Source organism: Erinaceus europaeus, chromosome 1 (genome assembly GCF_950295315.1).
Source record: "Erinaceus europaeus chromosome 1, mEriEur2.1, whole genome shotgun sequence".
NCBI lineage: Eukaryota > Metazoa > Chordata > Mammalia > Eulipotyphla > Erinaceidae > Erinaceus > Erinaceus europaeus.
In genome coordinates, this window is record NC_080162.1 from 37,052,117 (window position 1) to 37,065,939 (window position 13,823).

Consider the following 13,823-nt stretch of genomic DNA (forward strand, 5'->3'; position numbering starts at 1 on the left):
TCTCTCATGCTAATATATGCTCTCACTTTTAATCTTTATTCTCTTTGCGGTATTGTCACATCATCATCCTACTCCAAGAAGCTTGGAAGGACGTTTCAAAGGCAAAAATGCCTTCTGTCTGGCTAGAAGTAAATGTCAGTCTTTCCATCATTTCAGGTTATGTTTTTTTTAAGGCATGACATTGATTTTTTTTTTTAAGGGAAATGATGACTTGCACATGTTAAGGGGGGAAACTAAGGGATTACTAACAAGGGCTGCCTTTTCCAACTTGATGTGAGAATATTGAATAAAGCACCCTGCACTGGTGCACTGTGCTGGGGGGGGGGGGTGGCGTACACTCACTGCAGTGGTCAGTCAAAAGGGTGGCCTGAGACTGCTGTCAGCCATGTTGGAAACTCACTGCACCAAAATCTGCAGCAGCCATGTCACAGGGCCAATCAGGTGCTATTTTCCTGAGGAGGGGAGATATCTGATAAGAGCTTTGATGCATTATTATTTCTGCACCTTAGTAATGGAAATGAGGGAAGGGGAAAAATTCCTAAGAGGCTTTCCCCAAAATTTCCTAATACGTCAATTGAAAACAAGTGAAAATTGGCTACTTAAGTCTCCCCAAACCTACCTAAACTTTCTAAAGGTTAGTAAATAAGTGTAATGGTGACCTTCACAGATTTGACACTTACTCTCCATTAAACCCATTAACATGCAGGATCCTCATTTGCTTCACAATGGTGCTTTTACCAGATTCTCCGGCACCTAGAAAATGAAAGTAAGTCTCAGGTTATGAAGGAGGCATTTCACACACTTTGGGCAGGGACAGAGAATTGTTTTTCTTTCATTGAAGCATCACTCAAAAACAAACAAAGCAACAGACTTGCAATTTTCTTTGACATTTAGACGCAGAAAAGATGAAATAAATATCCAACTTTGTGTACCTGCAGTATTTCACCATCAGACAACAAACAAGAATTAAAAGGTTGTACTTATTTTTTAATCCAATGATTCGCCTCCCCCTTCCCACTTTGGTGGTTTCAAAATTTTCGAGGTAGTGAAGAAGGGGGGCAAAAAAGAAATGACGCAATTTTGTCTTAAGAGGTGTGTGTGTGGGGGGGTGTTAAAGTTTAAACTCTAAAACTGAATCTTTGAAATGTGCACATTCGACAGTCAAATGTACACAGAAATGTATATAGCCACATAATTCATTGTTTGTCAGATGTGTCATGGTTAAAATACCCAGGATTCACAAACAATGCCCAGATGCTGCAGTCTCCCCCCCCCCCCCCCCACTGCACGTACTGACGCAGCAGCTTCCCTCCTAAACATGCTCACAATGCAGCTGCTTTCTCTCCCCTTGGTCTACTGGAAAAAAAAAACAGCCCCCCAAAACTGCAACACTACATTTCATGTCTTTAAACACCCTCCTTTCCCCTGTAAAACTACATCTTTCTAAAGATCTATTTTCTCTGGAGACATCCAACCATGTTGCAGGGGGAAATGGAAGAAGGCCATCAATTTTCTGTCGTCTTGAAAAACATTTGAAATATCAACTATTAAGAAGTATAAACAGAACTAGACTTTAATCAAAATGAAAAACATTTCTGGAAAACTTTGAATTTTCAGATTCCAAGGCCTTCACAATTAAAAAAAAGAACATATGCCTCCATTTTAGACCACCTTTCATTTGTAAAAATGTGTTTTATGGGAAAAAAAAACACATTTCCACTGAGCTAGAAGGAGGATTGCTGTTTTTTCAATTTATTTTGTTAATGCACACCCCCCCAAATAATCTTTGAAGTTTTTTTTTTTGCCTTCCTCCCACACAAACCTGTTTTCTGACCTGTTTTCTTTCTTTTTCACTTTTAATTTTATAGTTGTTTTTACTAACCACATAGCAAAGCATTCCTCCTTCTCAAGCCTTTTCAGGAGGCTGTAATCTATCCATAAAAGTTAAAATTAGTTTCCACAGAAAACCTGATTTCAAAGCAAATGTTACCTTAATGAGCCTAACTCATTAATTACTATAAAATATTAAAAGTGTTATGAAGAGATTCCAAGATGAACATATAGAATATTAATTAGAATCTCCAGTATTCTTATTCTGAAACTGTTAAAAATGTGTAAACCTCTCCTTTAGAGGCACAAACAGGCCTGTGCCTCAGTTTCCTCATTTGTGAAATTAAGTGGTTGAGCTGAAATATTGTCAAGCCCTTTGTGGCACTGTAATTCAATTTTTTTAAAGATAGATTAAAAAGAGTTGGGGCATCATTAAGACATCTCTTGGGGGGGGGGGAGGTTAGCAAGAACCACCATTTAAAATTATGCCACTGATTTGTGTTATGACCTCTGTGCCAGGGACTGTAAAAAAAAAAAAAGTGACAAATTGTAGTCTTACAGGATAAGACACCTGGGGGGAAATTAGCCCACAGTGCCAAGGTGTGCTCAGAGTAACAGACTCAAACTAAGTACAGACTTTGTAATCACTGCAAAAGGTGTTAGAAATTTAAGGCATATTAGCATCACATTTGTTTAAATTAGTATTCAGATACTCTCAAGAATTATTCTAGACTTTTCTAGTCTTATACTTTGAAATCAAATTATATGCACATTAATATTCAAATAACAATTATTTTAGAAGTTTCAAGCAAGATCTTAACAATATATAACATTTAATTATTAAAATTATAAATACACATACACCAAGGAGACTTATTTTCACATAACTTTCTGCTTTACATAAATCTGAACTCAGGAGAACAAAAGACTTGACCCATAAGGAAAAATAAAAAGCAAACCAAACACCACCACAAAGCAAAAACAGCCTTTTATATTTTTATTCTTTATAATTAGACTGTTTTCTTGAAATGTGACCATGAACTAGGTCTTAACCTAGCAAACTCACAAATTAACTCAGATGGCCAAATTACTTAATGAGAAACTTCCATACTAATTAGTGTTTGTGTAATTCTTCTGGTCATTTCAACAACTTACTTTGTTTTAGTTATTTGCCCTCCCCCCAAAGTAGCACCTTCAAATAAGAAAAAGGAGAAAAGGCTCCTTGGAGTTAATAGTATCCCAAACCCCCCACACACTTTTTTTCTCCCAAAAAAAATCAAAGGGAAAAAAAAGCCCAAACCAACCAAATGTCATTTGACAAACAACTAATTAATGTCTTTTCAGCTCCATCCACCTGGAAGAAGAAAGTATTCTGAAAAAGCTAAGTGGCCCCCAATAGAACAAGACAAAAAAAAAAAAAAAAAAAAAAAAAAAACCACGCCATTTCCAGACCAAGAAGCCATTTCCAGACAAATGTCATTTTTCCAATTCTGATTTGTGAATTCCCCCCCCCGTTTTTTCAGAGCACTCTCAATGTAGTTGATTAACAGGAAAATACATGTATGTTAATCTTTTATTGGGTAGTTTGGGGGGGCTGCAGCAAGAGGGGGGGCAACTGCTACAATTAATTCTCTTCTTTGCTTTTCAAAAATCCTTCAAGTCTGGAAGGGGAAAATAAGGTCATACTGTAAAAATGACGTGTCATTTGGCTTCACTGGGCACTTAGCGTATTATCTCCATTTTTTTTTTTTGGTCTTATTTTATTCGATTTTCCTCTTCCTTCCACTGCCCGGCCTGGCCAGGCCTGGCCCGCGCACACAGTCATGTCCTGCCCGAAACGCAAAGTCGCGCCCAGCGGCCGCCGCGCTCCCTTCATCCCCCGCCCCCGCCCCCCAACTAGGCCGCCACGACTCGCCCGCGCCCCCTCCCCCCTCACTGCACCACCTTTCCCACTCGGAGCCCTTCCGAGGGGCTGATGTCACCCGCCCCCCCCCCCCACTCTCTCTGGCCACTTCCCTCGCCACAGCCTCCCCCTGGGCGAGGCCCCCTCCGCCACCGCAGCGCCCCCCTCCTTTTCTGGCCCCTCTTTTCTTCTCCCGACAAATCACACACCCCACGGAGGCGGGTCCCCCTCCCTCTGCCCGCCACCCCACTTCCTGTCCCCGAAACCCTCTCTTTGTCGCAGTCTCCCGAGCTCAGGGGGACCCCCCCTCCCCCGCCCCGACACGCACCGAAACCCCTGGCGTCGTGTAGGCCTCGCGGAAAGAGAGAACGAGAAAAGAGCAAGGGGGAGGGCGAAAGGGGGGGGACGGACAGGCCTGGAAAGAGGGACTCGCGCCCGAGTCGCCCTAGCCCCCCACCCCCGCCTCATTTTGAGCCCCTGCCCGGCCGAATCTGAGTCCCCGGGTCCCCCTTTCCGGCCTCGCCCCCCAGAGACAGAGCCCAAGGGCGGGCAGCGGGGTCGGGAGCGCGCGCCCAGGGCGGGGGGCGGACTCGGCGCGCGCGGCCTGCGGGGCGCCCAGAAGGGCCCCCGGGCCGGGCCGGGCGCCCCCCGCCCCGCCCTTACCCAGCAGCAGCAGGCGGTGTGTGGCCCGGTAGACTTGCTTGTCCTTCTGCAGCTGTTTCTCGATCTTTTTGTTGGCCTCGCGCTGCGCCTTCTCCTCGTTGCGCTGGTCCTCGGTCTTGCTGTTTCCGAGGCAGCCCATGGCGGCGGCGGGGCGCGGCCGGGCTGCAGCAGCGGCGGCGGCGGGGCCGGGAGAGCCGGGGCTGCGCCGGGCGGGCTGGCCGGGCGCGGGCTCGGCTCCTCGGGGAGGAGCGCTCGGGGCGGACTGTGGGGCGAGGGCCGAGTGGTGGCGGTCGCACCGAGCGGAGCGCGCAGCTCCCCGCCCCTCAAGCCGGAGCCGAGGGGGCTGCTAGCGCCGCCGGGAGAGGCGGACGAGAGCAGGAGCTGCGGGAGCTGCTGCAGCCGCTGCCGCCGCCGCCGCTCTTATTGCCTCGGCCGGGGCCCCGCCGCCGCCCCGACCCAAAAGCACCGCGACGGGAGGGGGGGGAGGCGGGGGAAAGAGGAGGCGGCGGCGGTGAGGGGGGGTGGAAGGAGGAGGAGGAGGGATGAGGAGCAGCCGCTGCAGCGGCCACGGCAGCGGGGAGGGCGGGAGCGGGTGGAGGGAGGTGCCCCCCCCCCCGGTACCCAGGAAGGGGGTCCCTCTGCCAGCACCCGGGACGGGACAGGCCGGGGAGCCGCCCCCTCGCCCCCCTGGCCGGAGCCCAAAAGGGGCCCGGGCCAGGGGGGAGGAGAGGGGGCGTCTCCGAGCCAGTGACGACCCCTCGCACGACGCCAACGCTCCACCCCCAGGGCCGCGTAGCCCAGCGGCCTGAAGCCATATCCCCCCCCCACCCCCACCCCGTGGGCGCCGCCGAGGGGCCGGGGTGGGCGGAAGGGGAGGGTGCGCGCCCGAGCCCGGACTTAGGAAAATTTTCGAAAAGAGAGAAGAGATACAGAGCTAGAGCTGGGAGAGCTGGGCGAGTGGAAAAAGCGAGGCGAGCACGAAGCAAAGGACAGAGCAACCGAAAAGGCAAATGTGTCCAAACACATACACAAGACTCAATAAAAATCCACACTACACAGCGATGGTGGTGTTTGGTGGCGGTGGTGGGGATGGGGAGTGGGGTGGGGGGGGCTGACTTAGATGAGCCGCTCGTCGCGCCCCCGGCGCCGGGCTCCCTGGCCCGAGCCAAAGGCCCCGCTAGCCCCTGAGCGCCCTCGGCCTCTGCGCTTGGCACGGCCACCCAGATAGGAGAAAAAGGCGCAGCCCAGGAACATTCGGAAGCAGCAGGTCGCTCCGAAGATGAAGCCACAGCCACGGCCCTGCTCCGTGCGCTTCTGTAGTAGGAAGTTGAGCACCCACGAGGGGCTGCGTACTGAGAAGACCAGGAACACCACGAGGGGCAGGTGGGCGCTGAGCGCACCAGCCTTCAGGGGCCCAGGCCGCCACACTACTCCCCCCACTCGAGGCGCGTGGTAGTAGATCTCATCCTCCTCGTCCGAGTCTGTGTCCCACTCAGCCCAGGCCCTACTCGTGCCCCCTGTGGCGGCGCCCCCGACGCCCCCGACGGCGCCCTCCTCTGCGCCCTCGTCGTCGGCGTCGGCGGCGGCGTCGACCTCCGGACCGCGGGCCTCGCGTGCCTGGGCTTCTGGCACCTTCTTCTTCTTCTTCTGCATCTTCTCCAACTTCTTCCTCTCCTTCTCCCTCTTCTTCTCCTCCTTGCGCCTTTGCTCCAGCAGCCTCTTTTCGATTTTCTTGCGCTCCTTGTCGGTCAGAAATCTCTCGGGGGGTGCTTCCCGCGCTGCTGGGTTCTTGAAATTCTTGAGGTTCTTCGGGATCTTCTCCGGGTCCCCAGTTCTCTTCTGGGGCAGCGGCTGGCTTGGCTCGGCCAGCGCCGCAGCCGCCGCTGCAGCTTCGGCAGCCACTTCGGCAGCAGCCGCTGCAGTCTTCTTCTCGCTCTCCGATGCCGCTCGGGCTTTCAGCTTCATGGCCAGCTTCAGCATGGTGGCTCGGCCACCTTGGGGTGCTCGGCTCTTGCCTGCTCCGAGCACCCTGCTTGCCCCTGGCCGCGGGCTGCCCAAGCCCCGTGCGCCCCGTGTCGGGGAACTCGGCTTCGGTCCCCGCTGTGCTGTCCTGGGCCGCGGAGAGCGGCTTCCCGGACTTCGGGGCTGCGGGGCGGGCTGCCTAGGAGTTAGCGCCAAAAAGGATGAGCAAACGAAAAAGGGGCGAGAACGAACCAAAAAGCACCCGACAACAGCAAGAAACTAAAAAGCACCGAGAAATGTCAAACAACTCAAAAAAGAAAAGTGCAGAGGCGCGATGGCACGAGTTTGCTGTTACCCTTAGGCGCTCCTTGGTTTGGCTGTTGGGCACGCCAATGGAGAGGAGAAAAGAGAAAAAGAGAGAATTGGGGGGTTGCCCGAGAGGTTCGGGGCAGGGTGGCAGCGCCTGGGCGCTCCTACCCTGTCCCAGCCCCGGCGGCTCTTGCCCGCGCCGGGCGACTCGAACTTCCGCGGGAGGCCACGGTGCACCCGGACTTACATGTGAGTTAAGTGCACTCACACGCAAGGCAGTGCCTGCCAGCCGCCCGTCGCCGCCGCCCCGGGACAGGGGTGCGCTCCAGCCGCGGCGCCGCAGCCCCGAGCCGGAGGACCGGGAGAGAGCGAGAGCCGCGCCGGGCCAGCCACCTGACGCAGCCCGCTCCGCGGTGCCGACGCGACTGAGTGTCAGCTCCCAAGACCAGCGCTCCTAAGCAGCCCGATGACGCCCCAGCCTCTTCAGAGGACGGACCCACAATCAGTGGCCCCTATAAATCGAAGGGGAAGCCGAAAAATCGGCCCGCTGAAGACGTACCTAAATGGGCCGTCACACACCCCTGGGGGGTGTGGGCCGTTTTGAGGACTGGGCGGCAGTGAGTGGGGGGCTCAGGTGATGCAGCTGTGGGAGGCGGGGGGCACCAAAGTCGGTGGGCGCCGGACCCCGCCTCCCAGACCTGCCTCCCGATTTTCGGTGAGTGGTGTAGCCCTGGGCGGCGTGCAAAGTGTGCGACGGCGGCGCTTCCCCGTGCGCGCCTCCTTACCTCCAGCTTCCCGGTTAGCGTGCGCGCGGCGCGGTGCGGGGACTGTCACCCACCCCTCCCTGCAAGGCGCGTGCCCGTGAGGCCAGGAATCCACCAGCCCTAATCAATGGCGATCCCCCACAAGTGTGCAGATGTATTGATGAGAGAGAGGTGTTAATGTGGATGCAATACGAGTACTATTTAGATGAAGTTGGCGGTGTGCTGGCGGCAGTACAGAAGTCTAGCAGAGGTGGCCCAGGGAGCAGAGTGGGTGCTGTGTCCTCCTGGGGAGCACGAGGTGGTGTCCCGAATATCTATCTACTGTCCAGTTGGGTGCTGCAGGGTGTCTCTGGAACAGAGGGAAAAGTAGTTTATTGAACGTGAAGTTGAGGATAGTTTCAAAACTTTTCTACAGCGTCCCAACCCAACACTTGGATATAGTAGAGAGCACTAGGTTAAGAGCAGAGACACAGTTCTCAATCGTTCAGTGGGTCGCCCAATTTTCCTAGAACCTTATTTGAGTGTCTGCTTGTATACAGTTCATTCATTCATTCATTCAATAAATGTTTGGTCCACGCAGCCCACCTTGAGCCCAGGTGAGGTGGGAATAGCCAAGTTAAGACATGGTGACTGCCTTGGATGGGTACTTGGGACCACCTGTCAGTAATAAACCGGATCGGCAAAGTCCTCATGAACTTTTCCTTAACTTTATTTCACTTCTAACAGTTGGTAAAACTTTGGATGTCAATGGAAACACCTAACAATCCCTATGGTCTGGGGGTGATTGTTTAATACTTAGGTCTTTGCTGAGAAAAGGGTTCAGTTGTCTTTGAAAATGGAATAAGTTTAAGTAACTTTAGCAAAGTTTGTTAGACCCACCTGCCGCCCTCAAACTTGTTCAATTCAGAGAGAGAAAAAAAAAAAAGGTGTGACAGATGAAGATTTCACATATTATTTTTCTTGCCCCTATTCTATCCTATTCTACAACAGTTTGTTTGTTTGTTTTTTAATGAGTCTGAACGAACAACAGAGGACGATTCAAAGTCACCAAAGGAAAAAGAACACTTGGAAATACAAACAGGAAGCAAAACCCTAGAAATCTACAACTTCCACCTCACTTCACTGCAGGCCTGGCCTGGGACTTTCTTAAACTGCAGAAAAGTTGTTGCCCTTGCGATACCCCACTTCTCAACCCCTCAAACCAAACCAAATGTCTTGGGCACATTTTGGACTATGGCCTCTCCCCTCCACACACACACACACACACACACACACTAAATACACGTTAAAAAAAAAATCAAAGTAGCTATTCTAGGCTGACATCTTTCACCTAAATGCAAACAGATAAAAATAGTGAACCAATATACCTGAATATACTCATAAGCTAGTTCAACAATAATGCCTTAAAATTAATTTCCAGGCTGTTTGAAGATATCAGAAATCCCACTCATTCACCAACTGTATTAGAAACTAACTTGAAGACAAGGGCCCAAGTTGAATAGTAAATATTAACAAACTTCTTGACTGAATTTGATTAATCAGTTATCATTTAAAAAAATATATGGTGGGGAGTCGGGCTGTAGTGCAGCGGGCTAAGCGCAGGTGGCGCAAAGCACAAGGACCGGCATGAGGATCCCGGTTCGAACCCCGGCTCCCCACCTGCAGGGGAGTCGCTTCACAGGCGGTGAAGCAGGTCTGTAGGTGCCTATCTTTCTCTCCTCCTCTCTGTCTTCCCCTCCCTCTCTCCATTTCTCTCTGTCCTATCCAACAACGACAACAACAATAATAACTATAACAATAAAACAACAAGGGCAACAAAAGGGAATAAATAAATAAAATAAATATAAAAATAAATAAATAAATATATATATATATATGGTGAAAACTCAGGAGGAGCAGGCCAGAAATTTTTTTATGCTTCACTTGCTCAAAGCATCTTCCTTCCTGCTTCTAATGGGGCAATGCACAAATATATTTAAGAGGAACAAAGTAAATAGTAACTCATACAAACCCATGCCAGTAACTACACATTACAATAAATATGATGAAGCGTCTCTGTATTTATAAATCCCAGAGTTGGGTTACCATCTCCCCCTTTTAGATAAATATTATACCTTAACTTTGAAAGGAATGAAAATGTCCCATGTCATATACTGACACATACTCCAATCAAGACACAATTAGGACTATTGTCCTCAAAATGTATGAAGCAAGGTCAGGCTTTAGTCATTTAAACTTCTAACCCAGCAGGCCATCTTGAATTTTTTTTAAGTGTAAGATTCATCTATATTTTTATTATGACAACCACTGATGGACAAATAAAGCATTTACTTTGTAAATAAATGACAGCAGGTGGAATGAGGGTTTACAGGTAAGCAAATGACACCAGGAACCCTGAAACACAAGCTCGTTTGTGGTCTGTTCTGCTTTCTGTTTTCACCCGACACAAAGTGAAAGATGAGATTTTACTTAATTGGCATGGTGAGCTGACACTGTCTACGATTTTCGAACTAGCATTTGACCTACCCAGGTCTTAAAAGTTTTGATTTTTTTTTTTTAAGGTTTCAGATTTGGAGGTCACTATGTTATGACCCTTTCACATGAATGAGTAATTTATTTTTGTAAGCTAAATAACTGGCTCATGATTTGAGAGCGGAGTAGTCTATTAGTATAATTCTTAGGACAGCCCACCCAAAGAGTTTCCCATTGGAAGGGATCTCTCACTTGGCTCAGGAAGAGATAGAAATTGTGGAAACTTCAAGCTCCAGAGAGGGGCAGGGGGCCAGAATGTTGTGGATATAAAACATCCAAGGAGGACATAGGCTCTTGGCTCAGGTGACTTTCTCCATGCTAATGCCAGCAAGTCGGGATAATAACCCACCCTTAACCTAAAACACTGAACACTGGGTCACCTAATCATGTTATTTGACTAAACAGATCTCATCACACACCACACAAAGATGCTCTAGTAATATTTCTTTCAATACTGAATATTTTACAACAATAGATGAATTTACATATTGGGGTTTGAACTTTGTGATCTTTTACATTTCATATTTATGGTGAATTTTTCTCAGGCTTTTTAAAAAAATCTTCCTGAGTTAAAAAAAAGTCAGTTTTTTAAGTCATAGACTCACTACAGCTTAGAAACTTGAAAATATTTTCCACACTTATTGATGTAATTCAGTTTTTGGACAAACATGTTCATGGTTTCTGATTAGTAGGGGTCATTTTAAGAGCCCAGAAAAAAAAGTAATTTCCCAAGAGTCCAGTGGAAATATAAGATCACTTTAATAACTAGGAAACAATAAATAGATTTCCACTGAAAGAGAAACCTTAGCTGTAGGGTTTTATTGACAATATGTAGCACTTCCATTGTGCTTTCTCCCTTTTAAGCAATGATCTGCACTAAAATTACAGAGTGACTGAAATTGTTGTTGCAAATGAATGTGACTTGGGGCCTGTGCCACTTAGATGATGAAAGGAAGTCTTATAAAAGCTTATTTCTAGGACTAATTAATTACTGATGAGAAAGTCCCATTACTGAAGACTATAAAAGTTCCTATAAATCTAATGTAACAATACTTTTTTTCTTGTCATATTCACTAGTTAGTTGCTTTAATCACAAACTACTCCTAAACTTACAGTCAAAACTAGGCATGATGTTCAAGTGAGTAAACTTCATTTCAGAAGACTTGAAGTCAAGAAATTAACTATAAGGTAATATGAAAATTTCCTACTAAATTTCCATCAACTGATTTTATAAACAATTTGTTTCTAATTCAGAACTAAGCAGAATGTGAATATAGTGGCCAATGCATTTGGATCTAGTTTTTTAAACCAGTGGCTATGAGATATCTTTCAAGCATCTATCCATAAGGGTAATTAAGACTTTTCTGCACTTTATCAGGGACCTGCCACCACCATCTCTTCACTCTCCTTGGCCTGGGAGGAGCCTATTTAACATGAGAAGAACCCAGAAGGCACTATGGCTTGCTAGATCTCTGCTGACCTCTAGAAGTTATGAGGGAGGGAAAGTTATGCAACTAAATCAGCAAGCATTTGTAACCAACCTGGGGATCGATGAAAAGGAGATGGTTTTAAGAGCTACAGACCTCATTTCCGCCCACCAGCAACATCAAGAGACCTCTGCATGCCACCCAGTGTCTCTGCCTACATTTGTAAACATTCACGTTTCTCCTTTTCTTTAGTGTCTACTACCTTCTCAGATTACAGCTCCTTTTGTGCTAATTACACCGAAAAATTGAAAGAATGTCACTGACTTTGCAGAGAACACAAGCAGAATTGCTTTAAAAACTAAATATAGCCTATTTCTTTCAGAAAGCAGACAGCCCAGCTCTCAAACCATTCACACTATGTGGATTAATTGCAGATGGCCAATTCATTTATTAAGATCCAGGTGACAATAGGGCTCAGCTATTGAGAGGGCAAATTAAAAATGTGTGCTGCTTATGGGGACCATTTACACAACATGAGAGGACCTGACTAATGACAAACTTTTTTTTTTTTAACCTAGCCTTTAATTATAAACTAAGACTTGCCAATGATGGTAGGCTAATTTAAGCTACCATCAAAAGAGGAAACGTGGGGGTTATTGATCTGTGGAAAGCTGTATCTGTGCTATGCAGGTAAAACTAGAACTGAATAGAAGTTTGACTGAATAGAAGTTTGACTTCCCATCTTGGAAGACTTTTTGCAGCCCCTTCCTCCATAATATAAGAAATTGTCTTTAAAAGGCAAAATTGAGAATGGTGTACTACCTTGCACAGGCAATTATAGATAATTTCTTTCCACCCTTAGATGGAAATTTCTAAGATGTTGATATTGTGTTGGGATCTCCAAACACTCAGCCCTTTTGAAAGTTAAACAGTACTCAATTTACTCATAACCATTAAGAACAACCCAAGGACTAAAAACACCTATCTGACCCCAAATCCACGTCATGATGTTCTTAATGCACACCTGGGGTGGGGGGAATCCCCAGATCAGGGTAATCTGCTCATTTTTAGTCTCAAAAAGATGTTATTCAGTTTTCTATTAGTTAAAGTAGTCATTATTTAAACTATATCACTTCAATGATCTATTAAGTTAGCTGAATGGAAAAAAAAATATGAGGAAAACAAATAGTGACTAACTAGGTTGACCCCCAAGGACATAATGTTTTCACCTTCTATGTAAAAACACTTTTGTATTTCATTTACCTTGCACTTTCTTAAAAAAATGTGTTAATTAAATATGTTTTCTTAAGCCTGGCTAACTGCCTACCCACTAGGTTTACTAGGGATACCCAGGCAAAGAGGGGGAACTTTGAGAAAAGAAAACAGAAGATAATGATGAATTAAAAAGAACAAAACCCAACAACAAAATCTCAGTATCTAAGATGAATGCCAAAGGCAGAAGAGATTTTGAGAGGAAAACATGCTAGTTTCTGAAGCATGTAAAACAAAACAGCAAATCTTCCAATGGAAAATAAAAGTTATTAGCTGCATGCAAACCTCATGGAATCAAACAAAGAAACAAACAAACAAATCGTTCTAATTTATAGTAATTGAACTCATGCTTAACCCTTCTCCCAGTATCAGATAATTCTGTGAAATCATCCAGCTGCTACAATTTCCTTTTAGAAATGTGACACTGATTTGTCTAGCAAAGACCCACTATTAGAATTCTGAGATTTACCTGATGACACTTCTAATAAATGTAAGTCATCAATTCTTGACCTTTTTTTTTTTTTTTTTTAACCTCCCCTGAAACTCACGATATGTGATAAATGCTTGAAAATGGTTTCAAGGTTCTGTGACTGCAACACAAAAATAAAGGATCAAGTCTGGGCGACTTTGGAGGTCTGAGCACATCTGGGCTCTGGCCTGCCTGCACCCCAGAGGGAAAATAAGTAAGATCGATTAGAAATAGCATCTGGGGATGATATTCATACTTTGCTTTGGGCTGAGCTGTTTGCAAATAAAAATGAACTGTGCAAGACTGAGGTACAAAGGAGAGGCATTTTCTCCTTCAGCCTGCCTTTCCTACCTGCCTATTTACTGCATTGAGAGAACAATTCTAGCCTGAGAGAACAATTCTAGCCTGGAGACTTTAAATTGGCTACCTGCATAAGAAATAAAGAATTAGAATAAGAAAAGATTGGTGATGGAGTTCGTCCTGGTTTGGTGATTTTGAGAGATAATGATGGGGAAGGTGGCAGCAAGAAACTCAATCATAGGCATATTTTTCTTTCTCTCTAAAAGCAACTCTTCTTGTCCTTATTTTTCTAGCTATACTCTAAGGTAAAAGGAAGGCAGGTGGCTTTAGCATCTTCTAAATCTAAGATGGCCACATGCACCAAACAAATCTTGACCCTTGATAATGATGTT

At 46.6% G+C, this 13,823-nt stretch overlaps 2 protein-coding genes across 16 annotated transcripts in view; both read right to left on the minus strand.

Annotated features, from left to right (window-relative positions):
- Nucleotides 1–13,823, minus strand: part of GNAS (GNAS complex locus) — a 65,455-nt gene that overhangs the window by 12,832 nt on the left and 38,800 nt on the right. For 8 of the 13 annotated variants that reach the window (XM_060183112.1, XM_060183060.1, XM_060183007.1 and 5 more), the window contains exon 2: nucleotides 681–753. In XM_060183112.1, coding sequence (XP_060039095.1) covers nucleotides 681–753 — 73 coding nt within the window. Of the gene's footprint in view, nucleotides 1–680; nucleotides 754–4,396; nucleotides 4,547–6,914; nucleotides 6,983–13,823 lie in introns of those variants that run through there. The other 5 variants (XM_060182884.1, XM_060182832.1, XM_060182779.1 and 2 more) reach the window with 2 other exon arrangements.
- LOC103115370 (neuroendocrine secretory protein 55-like) overlaps nucleotides 1–13,823 on the minus strand; it is a 59,760-nt gene that overhangs the window by 6,208 nt on the left and 39,729 nt on the right. For 2 of the 3 annotated variants that reach the window (XM_060183294.1, XM_060183350.1), the window contains exon 2: nucleotides 681–753. The gene's annotated coding sequence lies outside the window, so the exon portion shown is untranslated. Of the gene's footprint in view, nucleotides 1–680; nucleotides 754–2,337; nucleotides 3,185–7,452; nucleotides 7,781–13,823 lie in introns of those variants that run through there. The other variant, XM_060183394.1, reaches the window with a different exon arrangement.